The 17,923-nt window shown below is 45.1% G+C and overlaps 1 protein-coding gene across 22 annotated transcripts in view; it reads left to right on the top strand.

Moving 5' to 3' along the window:
* The window catches only part of brp (ELKS/RAB6-interacting/CAST family member bruchpilot), a 338,677-nt gene that overhangs the window by 240,201 nt on the left and 80,553 nt on the right, over positions 1-17,923 (top strand). For 15 of the 22 annotated variants that reach the window (XR_011713723.1, XM_071670061.1, XM_071670065.1 and 12 more), the window contains 3 exons: positions 7,587-7,683; positions 13,344-13,480; positions 16,979-17,320. Coding sequence is in view for 21 of the 22 variants with exons in the window: in XM_071670061.1 (XP_071526162.1) it covers positions 7,587-7,683; positions 13,344-13,480; positions 16,979-17,320 (576 nt within the window). In the remaining variant the exon portion in view is untranslated. Of the gene's footprint in view, positions 1-7,586; positions 7,684-11,935; positions 11,992-13,343; positions 13,481-16,978; positions 17,321-17,923 lie in introns of all 22 variants that reach the window. The other 7 variants (XM_071670071.1, XM_071670072.1, XM_071670076.1 and 4 more) reach the window with 2 other exon arrangements.

Here is a 17,923-nt window from a genome sequence, read left to right as displayed (position 1 = left end):
AGCACCCATCTCCTTGTTGGCCACGGGGGATGTTACAGCCCGCCTCTGTTCGTACGAGGCTGAGGAAGACTGGATCCCCTGCACACCTGAGTCCAAAGGCCGCCCAAGCCCAATGCCTCCCTCAGCCCCTGAGGGTTGACTCTAAGGTTGAATACAGAGTGGGTTAGGACTCCTCTACCCTTATGCCGAGGTTGAATCTTTGAGTCGTGTAAAAGTTGGAGACTTTCATTAGTTTTCTTTATTCAATTTTGTCCAATAGTTTTTTCATATATATATATATATATATATATATATATATATATATATATATATATATATATATATATATATATATATATATACATATATTCAGGCTTTATGATAACGATACTAGTAATAATAATCATTTCTTTGCCCTTACTGCTGTAACGGGTTAGCATCAGAAATAAACGAAGAGCGACCTCGCTTGCGCACAACCATCCTCAGGCTGTCATGAACATTACACCGAGACCAAGCCTGCTGTTCACAGCCAAGCCCCACACAATGCCCCATGGCTTTACGTGGCAGCTTCATATAACCTGGTCCACCGCACTGACATCTCGTCCCTTCCAATAAACTACGTCAGTCGAACGTATTCCGTCTAATGCACGCGTCTTTCCCTCCTGAATGCTTAGGACCCGATACCCCAAAGCTTCAGTCACCCAGTCCTTCCATCTCCTTCCTTGTCTGCGCCTCCCCTGTACTCCCACCACATATGACGCACAGATCCTCTTTGTTCAGCTTTTCTCAATTTCAGCGCACCCTGGTCAGTTATGTCGGTTATACTCCGCTTACTATCGCACACACACACACACACACACACACACACACACACACACACACACACACACACACACACTCACACACAGGCACGCACACACTTACGTGGTCATTCCTTTCACGTTTAATCCGCCTCACGCCACTTATCGTCTTCAGGCATTTCATATCCAAGACATCCACCTTCTTCCATTCTGTGTTTAGATTCCAACACTCACGTCCCTCTCACCCCTCCCTCCTCAGCCCCCTCCCACACACACACACACACACACACACACACACACCATTACCTTATTTTTACTCACATTTACTCCGAACTCTTTCCTTTCACACACTCCCCCATGTTCTGTAACAGTTTTCTCGAGATTCCTTCTGAAAGTTTTATCTACAAACAGCAACTGATTTATCTCCCATGCCTGGTCCCCTTCCTTCCCCCCGCCATACAGGCAGCCTAACAATCACTTTAAGACACTTGGATTTACCTCCCTTACCACTCTGCTTGTATACAGTTTAAACAGCCATGGTGACATCACACATCCTTCGGTGGGAACCACTTACCCTCATTCTTTCCTACTCGCACACATGCCATACTTTCCTGATGGTAACCTCTCATTGCATTAAGTAACCATTTCTCTCATATATTTGTAGCACCGTCCATAAAGCATTTATCAGCCTTTTCATACGCTTTTGCCTAATCCAACAATGATAATGATTAGATATTAGATAGTAATAATAATAATAATAATAATAATAATGATAATAATGAATATAATAATAATAATTATTAGTATTATTATTATTATTATTATTATTATTATTATTATTATTATTATTATTATTATTATTATTGGTGCTATTTGGTGTGTGGTGTGTATACACGTACACACATAATTTGTTTAACTGTATCATCACTGAGGAGCTGCCCCAGCCAGCCAGCCGGTCGACCAGGCTGCCTGGCTCCGGAGGAAGATCAGTTTCTTCTAGCTTTTGGCTCCTCCCCCAGAACGTGTGTTGGCTCCTTCCGGAAGGAAACAATATTGCTCACTAGAAATTGGATTAGGGTGAACATCTGCTCGCATGGCACAGGGTTATGATGCCTGTTGTCATTGTTTCACCTGCGAGGTACATGCTTCCTGTACTATAAGGTTTATATATATATATATATATATATATATATATATATATATATATATATATATATATATATATATATATATATATATCCTTGGGGGGTAGGGGAGAAAGAATACTTCCCACGTATTCCCTGCGTGTCGTAGAAGGCGACTAAAAGGGGAGGGAGCGGGTGGCTAGAAATCCTCCCCTCTTTTTTTTTTTTAATTTTCCAAAAGAAGGAACAGGGAAGGGGGCCAGGTGAGGATATTCCCTCAAAGGCCCAGTCCTTTGTTCTTAATGCTACCTCGCTGACGCGGGAAATGGCGAATAGTATGAAAGGAAAAGGAAATATATATATATATATATATATATATATATATATATATATATATATATATATATATATAATGTTAGAAGCAGTGAAAAGTTTTTATCGAGGATGTAAGGCATGTGTACGTGTAGGAAGAGAGGAAAGTGATTGGTTCTCAGTGAATGTAGGTTTGCGCCAGGGGTGTGTGATGTCTCCATGGTTGTTTAATTTGTTTATGGATGGGGTTGTAAGGGAGGTAAATGCAAGAGTCCTGGAAAGAGGGGCAAGTATGAAGTCTGTTGGGGATGAGAGAGCTTGGGAAGTGAGTCAGTTGTTGTTCGCTGATGATACAGCGCTGGTGGCTGATTCATGTGAGAAACTGCAGAAGCTGGTGACTGAGTTTGGTAAAGTGTGTGGAAGAAGAAAGTTGAGAGTAAATGTGAATAAGAGCAAGGTTATTAGGTACAGTAGGGGTGAGGGTCAAGTCAATTGGGAGGTGAGTTTGAATGGAGAAAAACTGGAGGAAGTGAAGTGTTTTAGATATCTGGGAGTGGATCTGTCAGCGGATGGAACCATGGAAGCGGAAGTGGATCATAGGGTGGGGGAGGGGGCGAAAATTTTGGGAGCCTTGAAAAATGTGTGGAAGTCGAGAACATTATCTCGGAAAGCGAAAATGGGTATGTTTGAGGGAATAGTGGTTCCAACAATGTTGTATGGTTGCGAGGCGTGGGCTATGGATAGAGATGTGCGCAGGAGGATGGATGTGCTGGAAATGAGATGTTTGAGGACAATGTGTGGTGTGAGGTGGTTTGATCGAGTAAGTAACGTAAGGGTAAGAGAGATGTGTGGAAATAAAAAGAGCGTGGTTGAGAGAGCAGAAGAGGGTGTTTTGAAATGGTTTGGGCACATGGAGAGAATGAGTGAGGAGAGATTGACCAAGAGGATATATGTGTCGGAGGTGGAGGGAACGAGGAGAAGAGGGAGACCAAATTGGAGGTGGAAAGATGGAGTGAAAAAGATTTTGTGTGATCGGGGCCTGAACATGCAGGAGGGTGAAAGGAGGGCAAGGAATAGAGTGAATTGGAGTCATGTGGTATACAGGGGTTGACGTGCTGTCAGTGGATTGAATCAAGGCATGTGAAGCGTCTGGGGTAAACCATGGAAAGCTGTGTAGGTATGTATATTTGCGTGTGTGGACGTGTGTATGTACATGTGTATGGGGGGGGGGGTTGGGCCATTTCTTTCGTCTGTTTCCTTGCGCTACCTCGCAAACGCGGGAGACAGCGACAAAGTATAAAAAAAAAAAAAAAAAAAAAAAAATATATATATATATATATATATATATATATATATATATATATATATATACACACGCAGGTCAACAAGAGCCGGAGGACAAGTTTATTAAAGTAACAAAAGAACATGGCGAAGGATTGAAAAAAAAAAAAAGGTTGGTTGAGCCCAGCTCCCGGCAACAGCCAGCTGGGAGGAAAACTTGCTCTACTCCAGCCAGTCGCCAGACTCACAACATTTTACCGAAAAATATCGACCTCCAGCTGATGACTCCCATCATAACGCCTAGCTTGTCAGAATGAGTCTCTGCTTACTCTATAAGGATGTTGGCCATTTGATGCATGAGCTTACAATAAGGCTTGCCGGTGTGGTATAAGCCCTTCGCGTTCCCCGCCCACTCGCTCGGTCGTGTGCTTGCATCATTCTATTGCCACAGATGAGGCGAGGCCGTCATTGCAAACATTTAAAGTCATTTGTAATTATCTAAATGTGTTTTCGTTCACAAAACCCTCTAATACACTAGATAGAATTGAGATCAAATCCTGTGCTAATTGGCTGCAGTTTGTTGACGATCTCGAGAGAACGAGCTTCGCAAGAATTCGTACTTGACTTCTGGGCTGCCGCTCCGCCACGAAGCTGGTCAACGATCGGGTCAGTATCTCAAGCGGGATTAGAAGTGAAACGCGAAAGCATTAGTGGAGTTACGAGACCGGCAGAGTCTCAAGTGAGAAATGTATCAGCAGGGAATATAATCTGAAGTTTCATGTGCTGACTCTGGGAAATTCTGGAGCCCAGAGGGCGGGTTATACCAGGCGCCGTAAACTGTGCTCTAAAGCTGACGGCGTCTTCTGAACACGGCCCGAGTCACGTCGGGTCCCGGCCAACACCAAGCACGGGGTGAGGCGTGGGCTGGGTGGAGTCGCTAGTCTCTCTCACTCTCTCTTTTCATCTCTTGGCCTCAGGGTTACAAGCCTTATTATTCTCTGGGTTCTGAGGGGATGACAGAAGCTTTGTTTCCCTTCTTAATTCCCAAAAATCTTTCTTACGCCGTAGGGTGATACTCAGAGATTTTATATATTATACTATAAACTAAGTACACGTCTGAAAAGATCCTCTGTTGACCTCCTTACAGACCAGAAGGTCTTCTGGCACCTGTATACTCTACACTTTGACTTTTGTCTAGAGAGCTCATATCCTTTTTTTATTAGTCTGTTGTATTTTACAGTAAAGATTTATTATTGACACTAACTTTCTCTTCTCTCGGTACGATACAGTTAGGTATCATTACAATGGTCTTTTTCTCATTATCGTAATGCCCATCCATGATCATATGGGTTGTGTGTGTGTGTGTGTGTGTGTGTGTGTATGTGGCTTATAGAACCCTTTATATATAAACATCTTTTCTTAAAACTACAAGCCTAATACTCTCCATTTTTCTCGTCTGTGCAGCCACCAACTTGTTTTTAACACAGATGTTAATGTTTTTGTTTATAAGTCCGAAAGCTGTGTGCCCTTTTTTTATGCCTACCTTTATGAAAATTACTCAAAATATTAATTTGTATTTAAGGGATAAAGTTGATAGCGAGTTCTGGTGCCATTTGGTTATTTGAGAGAGACAAAGCAAACCGGATCAGGTAAGAAGAAAATATTGGGAACACTTATGGCAATACTACTGACACATGAGGGTGTGTTTGAATACTTAATTTATCGTTTCGAAACGTATATACCAGAGAGGTGTCAAAGGCCCAACGCTACTGGCCTGGGATGGTAGTGGGACCTTAGAAAGTCTTTATCCTTTGGCTTATTGATTTCCAAACCTTATTGTTATATTTGGAGTAGTGGAATCCTCATCAATCACTGTATTATTGGTGCTTTAGCTCCTGTGCTGCTTGTGAAATATTATCTACAACTGGTATTTTGGGACAGTCTCCTTGTGAGTTATGTATCATTACCCAGTGGACTGAGTTGTACTTCCTATCTGGACCGTGTATAACCTTCGTAAGTACTCTAGCCTTCAATAAAGCTATCAATTCCTAAGGGTGATTTGTAAGTGATTGTAAAAGTATTGGTTAAATCATCGTGGTTTGTAGCCATCGTATTGTAAACTCATGATATCGAACGTGGTTTGAGGATGGGATGAGAAGAAGAGTTAGACCAATATGGACTGGTCGTGAGTGTACGGCCGGAGAAAGATTTTGAAAGATGTCCCACGGAGGGAAGAGTTCGTCGAGAGCCTCGCACGACTGGGACGGCCTTCAGGTATCACGATGTCGGGCTCAGGTTGTAAGACGACCCCCGCCAACCCCCCAACACCAACCCCCCACCCCTCTTCCCAGTGGGGCCACTCACGGGGGGGCCAGCCATTCCTGTAAACACAGGAATGGCCAAATAATTTTTTAGGGGCATGACGTTGTGCAAACACCCACGCCTGTATCACATGTTCCATAGTGTCTTTTGTCTTGGGGTGCCGGGGGCCACGAGTCGAGGTATTGTGTACATAGAACCTGCGACCGGATCCTCTCGTTCCATAGGAGAATAATTTATTGAGGTTTTGTTCCACTTGGAGTGGGCTGGCTCCGACGTGGGGACGTGGTCGTTTTAGTGCCAGCCTGATGTGTTTGCTAACAGTACTGAGTCATTATAACGTTATGGGCTACGTGGCCGTGTTCAGGAGAAGCTGATCGATAGATTGAACTCGATTGTCCATCACTGGGATCTGCCAGATTCTGAGATTGTTAACTACATTCGACGTCGGTGTATGTACGAAATACTTGCCAGGGAAGAAAAAGAAATTATATATATATATATATATATATATATATATATATATATATATATATATATATATATATATATATATATATATATATATATATATACTCTATCCTAAGCCAGGTACCCGGGTTATCGACCAGCTCCGAGGGGTGGACTGTCGACCGACCGCCCCGGCCACAAACCGAACCCATGTGGGCTCGACCCCGGGCGGCCCGTGCACGCGTCAGTAACGCTACCCTCTGCACCACGGAGGTCGACTTGAGTGATAGGACTTAACTGTTCGTAAAACTTCTTAAAAAGATTTTGATAAGCCTTAATAGGAGACTACAATGCAATGCCACACCACGGTACTTAAGTCACCAGACTTCTCGAAAGATATTTTACTTAGTAATGATAGTAATAGCAATAATGAAAGATCGAGGTATTCATATTATTTTTCTAGTCTAGTGGCTAATTCCTAGAGTCTTCACTAGAAGTAGATGGGGGCCTTAGACAACCCTCTCCTCCCTCTCCCTGTAGTAGTGGTTGGCCCCTCCCCCAAACCTCACCAGTATATACACTTTATCCTCATGGCACCGAAAGTAAGTTGGTTCGTAAAATAAGTAAAGTACTTTAGTGAAGTAAGTTGGTTAGTTTAGCCAGTTAGTTAGTTAGTGAACTGAGTTAGTGAAGTAAGTTGGTTAGTGAACTGTTAGTTAGTGAAGTATATTGGTTAGTTAGGTGTATATAATATATGAGTATGTGTGTGTGTGTGTGTGTATGTGTATGTATATATATAGACCCTGTGAGGTGGTTGTGGTGAGGCTATTATTGCTGCACGGTAGAGAGAATTTATTGGATTATATGCTAGGTGTACATTGTGTAGTGTATTACGTACTCTCTCTCTCTCTCTCTCTCTCTCTCTCTCTCTCTCTCTCTCTCTCTCTCTCTCTCTCTCTCTCTCTCTCTCTCTCTCTCTCTATCTCTATCTATCTATCTATCTATCTATCTATCTATCTGTCTGTCTGTTTACTATCTATCTGTCTGTTTATCTATCTATCTGTCTATCTATTCATCGATCTTTTGTCTCATATGCGGTGAGTGCTTTGCTTGAGCCGTACCTCACGGCAAAATCTCATCGTAGGTGTAGACTCTCTCTCTCTCTCTCTCTCTCTCTCTCTCTCTCTCTCTCTCTCTCTCTCTCTCTCTCTCTCTCTCTCTCTCTCTCTCTCTCTCTATCTATCTATCTCTGTCTATCTGTATGTATCTTTCTCTTCCTCACTTCGTATATATACCACCCTAACAATTATTCTATTTCCAGGAGCTGGAGTTGAGAATAGAGACCCAAAAACAAACACTGGCAGCGAGAGACGAGAGTATAAAAAAGTTACTGGAAATGTTGCAGCAGAAAGGCATAGGTAAGTTACCCCTTTCCAAAAGACCTCGCCATCGAAGGATGTTCCAATACTCTCTCGCTCTCGATATAGCTTTCATTACAATACGACCGTTTTTGTTCTCTTGAAAAAAGAAATCACTATACTTTACACTTGAGATTGGTATATATATATATATATATATATATATATATATATATATATATATATATATATATATATATATATGTATTTGTGTGTATTGAATGCAGAAGTGTAATTCATTTCCGGGATAGACCATCTAGGATTAACACAAATAATAAGATTAATTTTTTAAGTTCATACAAAAATATATATAAAAGCTTTTCGATTACTGTTTGTTTCACTGATCGTTAACTACGCAGACAAATCTTTCATTTTACAATGTGAAATGTAACTTTTTATTTTAACAACTTAACATATAATTCAGACTCAACTTTCTTTAAAAGATATTAAATAAACCAGTTCATGCAGTAGGAGTTAAACCATCATCTAGTTAAATGACAGACATGAAATAATTCAGTAGTTCTTTTATGTAGACTAAAGTGATTGATTCTTGTCAACCAGGAAGCTAAGCAACTCAACAACTGTCATAGTAAAACTATACAGCTCAACACTTTAAGGAGATTAAACTACCCAGCTTTTATTTTGCAGAAACTACACACTCCCCCACTTGTTCGAAGAAATAAGTAACTCAGCATTTTACTTAGAACTCATTGAAATACTTAAGAAACTGAACAGCCTAAATTCTTACTTACATAAATCTAGGATAACGAAGACTTGCCTTCAGTAAACAAGAACCCTCAGCCCCACACTTCCATGTCACCAGCTGGACCCTCCAGACCCACACTTCCATGTCACCAGCTGGACCCTCCAGACCCACACTTCCATGTCACCAGCTGGGCCCCCAACCCACGCTTCCATATCCCCAGATGGACCCCCTAACAAACACTTCCATGCTCCTAATTCAGGAATTCCATTCCTCAACCACCCAACACTTGCTAACAACAAAGTCAGTAACCACAGGCCACTTCCCTCCAGAATGATAAGCAACACATCGCATGCTGAATAAAGAATCACATGACATTTACCAGACCAAACCAATAAACACGTCAATAGAAGAGCATAACAACACAACGCCCAGTTACTCTTAGAAAAATATATCTAACACAAGATGCGCTACATAGCCAAAGACTCGTTTAAAAAAAGATACTCTTTTTTGTTTTTTTATTTTTTCGACTGTGTAATCCATTAGTATTTTGGGAGAAATAAAATCCGTTCATTTTCACTGCCTTAATTGAAAGTTGGTTTACCTTTCCTTTCATGAGTTTAAATTAGTTGAATCTCTGGTTACTTTTATTTAGATAGATAAAGTTAACGAATATGGATACGAGAACTAACTATATATCTTTATAATATACATGTTCGCGTTGCCAGACTCTACTTTTCAAGTGGATACGTTGCGAGTGGAAAATCTTCTTTCGCAAAGCAGTATATAAGAATCATTGTTGGAAAAGATACCCAGTGTCATCGAGGAACTTTTCACTCCAAAGGAATCCATCCTTTCCCAGCTCCTGCCTGGAGCGCAAGAGCCCCATGGAAGGAGTCGTGAATCATTAACCCTCCGAGCACAGTGGTACGACCCGTGAGCGCTGCGGTACGACTCCTGGTCTGATATCGTAATCCTTAAGGGGGTCAGGTTTAAGGGCCGGTCCATCAAACTCAAGGGTCGTACCAGTCGTCCTCAGGGAGGGCTCGAACCGTCGTGCCTTCAGGAATGAAGCACCGCAGCGAACATGTAACGTGAACGGAGAGGAGCACAGACACCTTGAGGAACTTCTCGCTTCAAAAGAGTCCCTCGTTCCCTGCCTGTGCTCAGAGTAGAGCCTCACAGCTGATAGATAGACAGAAAATAGAGACATAGATACAGATACATTGATGGTAAGAAGTGGTATACCTCTGCAAGAATACTGTGCCACATGTAAGCGAGGGTATCCAGGAAGTATTTCGCATCACGGCGCCGATTTATGTACTTGGCATTAAATTCGCGAACGGCAGGAGCACTTTTGGGGTGGCTTCATGTTACCAGTTTCGGACTAAGCTTTGTTTCACCTGATACTCTTGAGTTGCCAGGTGGGAGTAAATCCATGAAACGCGATCCCTCCGCCCCTTTCCGAAATTTTGAACTTAAGGTCTTCATTTCGACCAGTTTCCCAGCGTACTCGTTCGGACACGGCACTCTTCATGGTCGTTAGCCAGACGAGTCTTAAGCCCTAGATGGAGTAGTAGTTGTTAGCATCATGCAGCCTTGGGGCCTAAGAAGGAGCACATCGGCCTTGTCATTGGCGCAATTCTACGATGACGTTGGTCGTTGCTATTGGCGGAGCGGGGTCAGTGTTGACATCACGAGGTTCGCAATCACTTCGCTATTTCACGAGCGTGACGCACTGACAAAAGAGGGGTTTGTGATATTCTTTTTTTGTTTGTTTGTTTGTTTATCTGTTATGAAAGCCCATTGGTAATTGGCTATTGATTCAAATTAAAATAGATATCATGCCCTACAATAAATGTTGCGACCGAGTGGGTGGAAAAAAATAATTGCACCTACAATGTCAACAATGATTACGTATTATGCCGCAGAGAATGAAAGCTGCTAATAGGCAGTAGATTATGAACACGGATTATTTTTTTTTTCACTTTAAATTCATTAGCATTAATGAGAATATTAGATAAAAATCAGTTAACGGGAACTACTTCAGGATATTAGTGTAGTACAGGGATTAATTCAACTTTCATATACTTGTGAAGCAAATTTTCATTTTACTCTATTTCTCAGGGAAGACCTTGATGCTCTATACTGTGTATGACTCTCGTAGCTACGGATTCATTTCCATAGGTGACTCCCTAATAAGAACAGACAGAGCAGTACAGACTGAAGCCACTGACTGACGTCAAGACAAGATGTGAACTTGAGTTGTATAGATGTTCGAGATCCCCTCCCGCCCACGGAAGTGAGGCTGTGAGCGACAGACTGGAGACTCCGGAGGTTTCATCCCTCCAACCTCACAGACAACAGACCCTCAGGCTCCATACACCACTCATAGCGTTCCTCACATCACAGACAACACGTCTTTTAGTTCTTTACATCACTGACACCACATCCTCAGACTCCTCACACAACAAACACTACATTTTTTTTTATGGCCCCTGACACCACACTCTTAGGTCCCCGGCACCATACATTCAGGCGCAACACAACACACGTTCAGGCCCCACACACCACACGTTCAGGCCCCACACGCCATGGGGTGTGTCTCGAACCCAGGACTTTCGCTTATTAGTTTGGAATATATATACGAAAGAATCTCTAGTTATGTCATGAATATGAGGATCATTGATGATCAAGTTAGAAAAGAACTCATCATGTGGTTTTCGTTCCTGAAAAAATATATACATAATACATGGCGGTAAACCCTGTTCTCTGGCCCATTAATTAGATATACTGAATTAGTTTTATATGTATACCTCTTTAATCAAACCTTTCCATGTTTGGTACGGGAACCACATGATTAACCACCTGAGTTACTAGGGGTGAATCAGTTCTAATCACTTAGGCCCTCCAGTTCATAAAATACTATAGATCATTCTCTCGTCTGCCCCGGTGTAGGTAGAGACTAACACCCTCCACAAACCGACCTTTTTCTCTTGACATATTTTCAGCCTCGATTGCCGTAGTCACTCTCAGAATCCTTCGCTGTAGTTTAACGCCCCTTTGACCTCATCTGAAGTTAATCATCTCTAGAACTGATGAAGACTTTAAGGCTCATAATGATTGATCCTGTACCATTCTCTTGCCCTGTCCTCTTCGTGTGACTGGTGACTGAGGTGTCTCCGGCAGCCTCTCCCCGCCCGTCTACCTCCCTCCCTCCCTCTCTCCCTACTGTCACTCCTCCATACTTATATAGTTGGCCTGCCATCAGTCAAGAGAGCTGCCGGGATTCCTCTACGCTTTCATATATTATTTTTTCCTTTCTCTCTTAACATCGTCCCCCTTTTTAGATTTAGAGATTCACCCCCTACCCCTTTTCCCCCCCTGGCGGCCCATCTCTCAACCTGTTGCACTTACGAAGTCACTGTTAGCGGTACCCGGATAGGGGCCCCCCCCTTAACCATTACCATCTACCCCCTCACCCTTCTCCCCCCCGTGACGTCATCAGATGTCGTGGGCAGGTGACCACAATCTCCGCCTGTGTTTCAGGGAAGGAGGAGGAACGGGCGATGATGCAACAGATGCAGGCAGTGTTTCAGAAACAGGTGCAGCTTTCCTGGTCTTGTATTATATTTATTATTATATGTTTCTTTTTTTTTATATATATATATATATTATCATCATTTACCATCATGATTATGTCTGATACAGTATGGCCGTCTCGGTGGTTGGGGGATGTTATTGAACCTTCAAGGAGTCAAAATACCCAAGTCGCCGCTTGCACAGACTCGATGGTGCACAGAGTAAATATCTTCGCATTAGTCTCTCCTCAAAGCACAACATGACTCAGAGTTGGTCCCCCGCCGCTCCGTTGGTCGGGGACACGACACAGAACACTCTTGATCCTGTCCAACCTATGCTGGCGTCTGCCACAGGCCATTTGGTGTCCACTCTTGCCCGCAACTGGCCTCGCCCTCTCACCTCAATATTCATCTTTTCATTGCTATACATATTTCTTACTCTGGACAAGGTCAAGAGTCGATGTCTTAATTGGAGTAAAATATATATATTTTTTTCTCTCTTTTTTGGTAATGGTAAGAGCTTTTTCTCACGTATCACATGAGCACCACAGCGGAGTGACAGTCACATTGTTTTATACAACAGCTTTTATGTTCACAACCTCTTCACATCCTCTGAGCCACCGCCACGGTCGCCTCCTGCCCCAGCTGTGTCCCTCCATCAGCCTGCCTTATGTTCACATCCCGGAACTCTTCTTTCTCACCATGTTACACACTTAACCCTCAAGACGAAAGAGAAAGAAAGGAAAAGAGTTGACAGCATGTTCAGAACTTTGATAAGAGTTACCCCACTGGTCATTTTCTGTAACCTGCATTAGAGAAAACGGTAATGGTTGAGCAATGTCTGAAGCTAATATGGCACCAGAGAAGAGTTGTGGGACACAGGCCGTAGACTGGGGGCGGGCATGGGAAGCGGGCTGGACGAAGCATCCTCGACCCCCGTAATGAGAGACTTTTGGGGGGTTTCTGTTCATCTATGTAGCGTCACTAACTTGCCACCAGACAGACCTGGGCTAGGACTGGAGTATATGTAACATATCCATGTTCACGGAGCTGTTTTAACCCCGGTTGGTATGGATCCTTGATCAAGTAGACACACTTCCAAGTCTTTGAAGACTCCTCCTCCCCGTCCCTCCCTCCCCCTCCTCCCCATTTCCCTATTAATCTGTCTCTCTTTCTCTCTGTCTGTTTCTAACCCCCCTTCCCTGCCCCCTTCCCCCCAATTTAAACCCCCCCTTGAGTCAGGAGGGTGAGGCTTCCCGGCCCCGCGTCCCCCCACAAGTAGTCTAGTAGTGACGACGTTTTGGCCGTGCTCAGTGTCGGCTGCCGCGCCTCGCATTGTGTCACATCATTGATGGCGCTGTTGCATGTTGTTATAGGTGATAAAAATATAGATGAGGAAGGGTCAGTAGAGTTGGAACAAATGCGGGCGCGCCTAGTGGAGACCCAGAATGAAATGGATCGTGTGAAGGACACACTTCGTCAGCGGGAGGAGGATTGTGACAAGCTTCGTCAGGTGAGTAGCAATGTGTACGCCCCTCGGGGTGGCGGGTCGGGCCGCTCTGACAAAGCCTCCCAGCAACTTGAATCAACCATAAGTTGGTCTGGGTGGACACGCGCCAGCGGTTTCTTGTGTGCTCGCCTCTGCCCGCGTGTCGAGGATCATGTCGTATCCCTCCTTGTGGCTCCCTGTGAGCGAGGACTTGGGAGTGTTGGTCAGACGCGAGTTTCAGGGTAGCGTCCGCTGGACACCTTGAGCGAGGCAGCCCGGCCCGGCACCTCTCTGGTCCGACGTCAACAGCAGCCGCCCGGGCAGCGAGTCGGCCCCCCCGCCAGCCTGGTCACCCCCACCTGCGCCACCACCGCCCACACCCACAACCGTCCTTAAAACCACCTCACACCCAACTTAGTAGCCCGTTGACTTGCCATCATGAGTCGGAGGTCGTGGGATTTTGACGCTCATGCCGAAGTATGATGAGTAAACGGTTTTAACTATTAATCATTTTGCTTCATTTTTTTCCTCTTGACCAAAGTCAGTTTTTCAGTCCAACTCACAAAGTACAGTACTTGTTGACTCACCAGTATGCCACAGTCATGATACTTATATATGTATATATTTCATAACGACAAGAATCCGCATAGCCACTTAAATATTGTGATGATGACGAGTGCTCGGCCTCACATTGAGGGAGTGCCCGTGGCCCTCTTGTTTCACGTCCATACTAGGTGCCAACTGCCGTGTCCGTGGTGAGGGATGCCAAGTGCCCGGGTATAGGTAGACTCCTGCCCGGGATGTAGTAGACTTTACCCGAGTATCATTGCCTTGCTACACCACCGAGTAATCCAGGTAGATGTAGGAGTTACTAGAGCTTAGAGCAAGGTAAGCGTCGACAAGTACCCAGTGGGAGGGGGAAACCTGCCTCGGGTACTTGTGGAGCTACGACCCCGAGACACTGCTAGAGTAGAGCGAAGACCTTCCTCTGTAGTGGTAGATGATGACGTGGGGAGACTTACATCCAGGGGCTGAGCTGCATCTCACTTCATCCCTCCTGTTCCTTCCAGTAGTAGCCTGTGCTGATGATCAGTAACGTCCCAAGCTCTAGTGAGGTCGTGAGACGTCGAAGTTAATGATTCCCAATGCTCGACCTTCCTCCAACACAGTTCGAGAGTGATGCTTTGTGCAGACTTGTGCCTCTCATTTTGCCTCCTCCGTTGGTGGAGGGGATGATTGCAAGAAACATGTGGGATGTAGCTTGGCCCATCATACTTCCCTAGAGCATACTCGGGTATATGTAGACTTGTGCTGCCACACCCACACCCATCCACCATCATCACTACACCACCAAGAGATAAGGATCCCGGTCCATACACACGCACACTCAACACACACACACACACACACACACACACACCCACCCACACACACCCACACACACACACACACACACACACACACCACACACACACACACACACACACACACACACCACACACGTCCAGACTCGCTTAAGGGTTAACGAAAGTATGAGTAGATTATGAGCCATTCTTCCATTTAGATATACAACCTAATATAAATCCCGATTATAACTTTAATATTACTTCCTTAGACTACCTCCCTCCCCTTACTATCTCTTAGAGACTAACTTAATGAATCTGAACCATTGTAATCATCATTTCATCTAATTATTATATTAGTATTTTCAGTCCTCTGATAAAAGCAAATACCTTTACCAGTCACTTTACCTAGTATTCAGATTCCATATCTCAATGATCAATAAAATTGTTTCTTCCTTATAAAATGCATATTTCTTTTACAAAGGTGCCTGCTCATTGTTAAGTGCCTTTCAGATGTAGAAGGCCTGCACTGCAAGCAGTCTGTCAATTTCTATCAGATAATGTCTCTCAGTCTAGCCATTTTGTAACAAACGTTCTTCTTTATTAGGTCTCCCGGGTTAACAATATAGCTTTAGATATATCGTTGCTGAGGACGTGTTTTATAATCCTGTTCGTGGCGTCATTCATGTTACTGTAGAAGCTTGAGCTGTAGTCCAGCTTGATCCTTAAATGCACTGCACCATAATGAGCCAACTAAATGGGTCGTTCAGACTAGTGAGATTGTCCCCCCCCCTCAACCAACCAACCCCCCCCTTCCATTATTTTTTTTTTTTAAGAACTTGTCCCCTGTTTTGTTCATGGCATTTAGTGTTCATCGGAAGGTTCTTCACGCCTCTTGTTCCTCAACGTCTCCTTCGCCTGCATGTTCAGACATCTGTTCAGTCATTCATTCCTGGAGTCTGCTATGTTGAGCTTTTTTTTTAGCGTCAAAATGTGTGTGTGTGTGTGTGTGTGAGCGCGCGCGTGTATGTGTTTCTGTCCGATGGCCCACTGTGGTCTGAACAGCTGCATAGTGATCACAGAAGCTGTTAAGGGCAATGTGGCTACAGCAGCTGTCTCTTGACTCCTGCTGTCATCACTGCAGTTGGCTACAGACCATGGGTGAACCTGGGTCATTGGTGATGATGACCTTGTTTTGTCCCGGTAGCTGTCTGGGCATCCGGCTCCGGTTGACCTCCGCTCCAGTCTGGTATAACCCCACCATCCAGACCACCTGTCGAGGTCACATCTTTTGACACGGGCAGCTGTATGTTGACCCCAGGTGGTTGGTGACGGTTTGGTAGCCTCGGCTGACCTTGTGTACCGTGATGACCCTGGTTGACAGTTGTGTGGCGACCCAGGTTTTGACAAGCTACTGCATGATGACTTGGGGTGAACAGACAGTTGTCTAATGACCCCCAGCTGATCTGTGTAGCTGAGTGGCGACCTCGGTTGACCCAGTCAGCTGTGTGTTGACCTCAGTTGACCTAGTCAGCTGTGTGGTGACCCCGGATGTCCCAGTCAGCTGCATGATAACCCCGGTTGACCCAGACAGCGGCTAGGGCTCTCTGTATTGTTGTGATGTAGGTGTGCGCCTTGGACTGCCTTGCTTTCCCAGTCTCTCTATCTCTTTCTTCTCCCTTTCTCATCCTTTCTCTCTCCACCCGTAGTACAAGTGTTAAGACGTTCTCTCAACCTCACTGCACAGTCTGATTGTCTGCGCATTTTGTAGTCACGTGGGAAGCGTCCTGCTTTTATAAAACTGTTGGTTAGTAAGTTCGAATCACTCCGGGAACGCAAAGACACACATTCGGGCTGTCAAACGAAACCCGGCGAGACTTATTTCAGTTTTTCTGGTCTCGGGAACGTAAAGCAAAAGGTAATTGGTTCAGATGAGAGATACCTTATGGTTTATGACGATCGTGACACCCACAGACTGTCATGAGGGTGTATGTCACTGAGTGTCATGCGCTGCCAGAGTTTTGCCAGCGTAAACCCACGCGCGTGCGACAATCAGATGTTGTTGTGTGGTCTGGAGAGCGGGTAGTGTTGGCCGCGGTGTGTGCGGCAGTAGTGGTGTCTGCGGTTGTTGGAGTGTGCGGCAATGCCTGCGGTTGACCGGGTGTGGGTGTGGCTGCAGGAGGCTCTGGAGGCGGCGGAGCGGCTGCGTCGCGAGCACGACCATAGCTTCGGGGGGTCCTGGGGGCTGAACGGCCCTGCTGCTGACGCCGGTACCTCGGCCACACTGACGGCGCTGTTGGAGACCAAGGACGCGCGTATCCTCTCGCTGGAGCGTGAGGTGGCGCTCCTGGAGGGGGAAGTGGCCATGGCTAGAGAGTCGGGAGGGGCGGGCTTAGGGGGGGGCCTCATGGGAGGTGGCTCTCGCTGGGGCTCCCGCGCCTCCCTAGTCACGCCTCCGCCCACCGATGACTCGCGCCTCCTCCAGGTGCTGCAGGAACGGGAGCGAAAAGCTAAGTCGCAAGTAAGTCGTGGTCTCCTGGGCGGAGACGTCACGAGGGGCCGCCACCCCACACACTGCCCAGTCTCCCTCTACCTGCCGGGGCGCTCTGCAACAACCCCGACGAATGCAAAAACCTCAAAAAAGAATGTTACGAGATGAACCTAAAGAAAAAAAAAATAGGAAGAGAATATTAAAATTGCGAGTCTTTCCTCGACCTGTATAGTCTCTGACATGATTTTTTTATTTCAAGTATCTCCATATACGCAATATTATTGTTTCTAGACGCATGTCTTCCAGTAGACTTCTGTCATGACGCGAGCGTCTGACGGGACACACTTGGCAGCCACGTCTAGATCCTGTACCGTGACCTCCCACTTGTCCTCAGTTTACTGGTGTTGCTTCCAGTGGCACAGCTGACTGGCAGTGAGGGTGGCGTGGCGGCCCCGTGTTTGTTTACCTGTGTGACGTCATGCAACCCCCCAGGAGGCAGCTGTCACCTAACTCACCTCGACAAAAGTTACAAGAAAAGGCAGCACACATTCAGTGCAGAACCGCGTATTCATTTCTAAGCATATGAAGAACATAACATTTTCCACAAGACCTCTGACCTCTTTTTCATAAGTT

The sequence above is a fragment of the Panulirus ornatus genome, chromosome 14 (assembly GCF_036320965.1).
Source record: "Panulirus ornatus isolate Po-2019 chromosome 14, ASM3632096v1, whole genome shotgun sequence".
Taxonomy (NCBI): Eukaryota; Metazoa; Arthropoda; class Malacostraca; order Decapoda; family Palinuridae; genus Panulirus; species Panulirus ornatus.
Note: the sequence above shows the minus strand (reverse complement) of the source record. Positions and strands in the feature narration are given on the sequence as shown.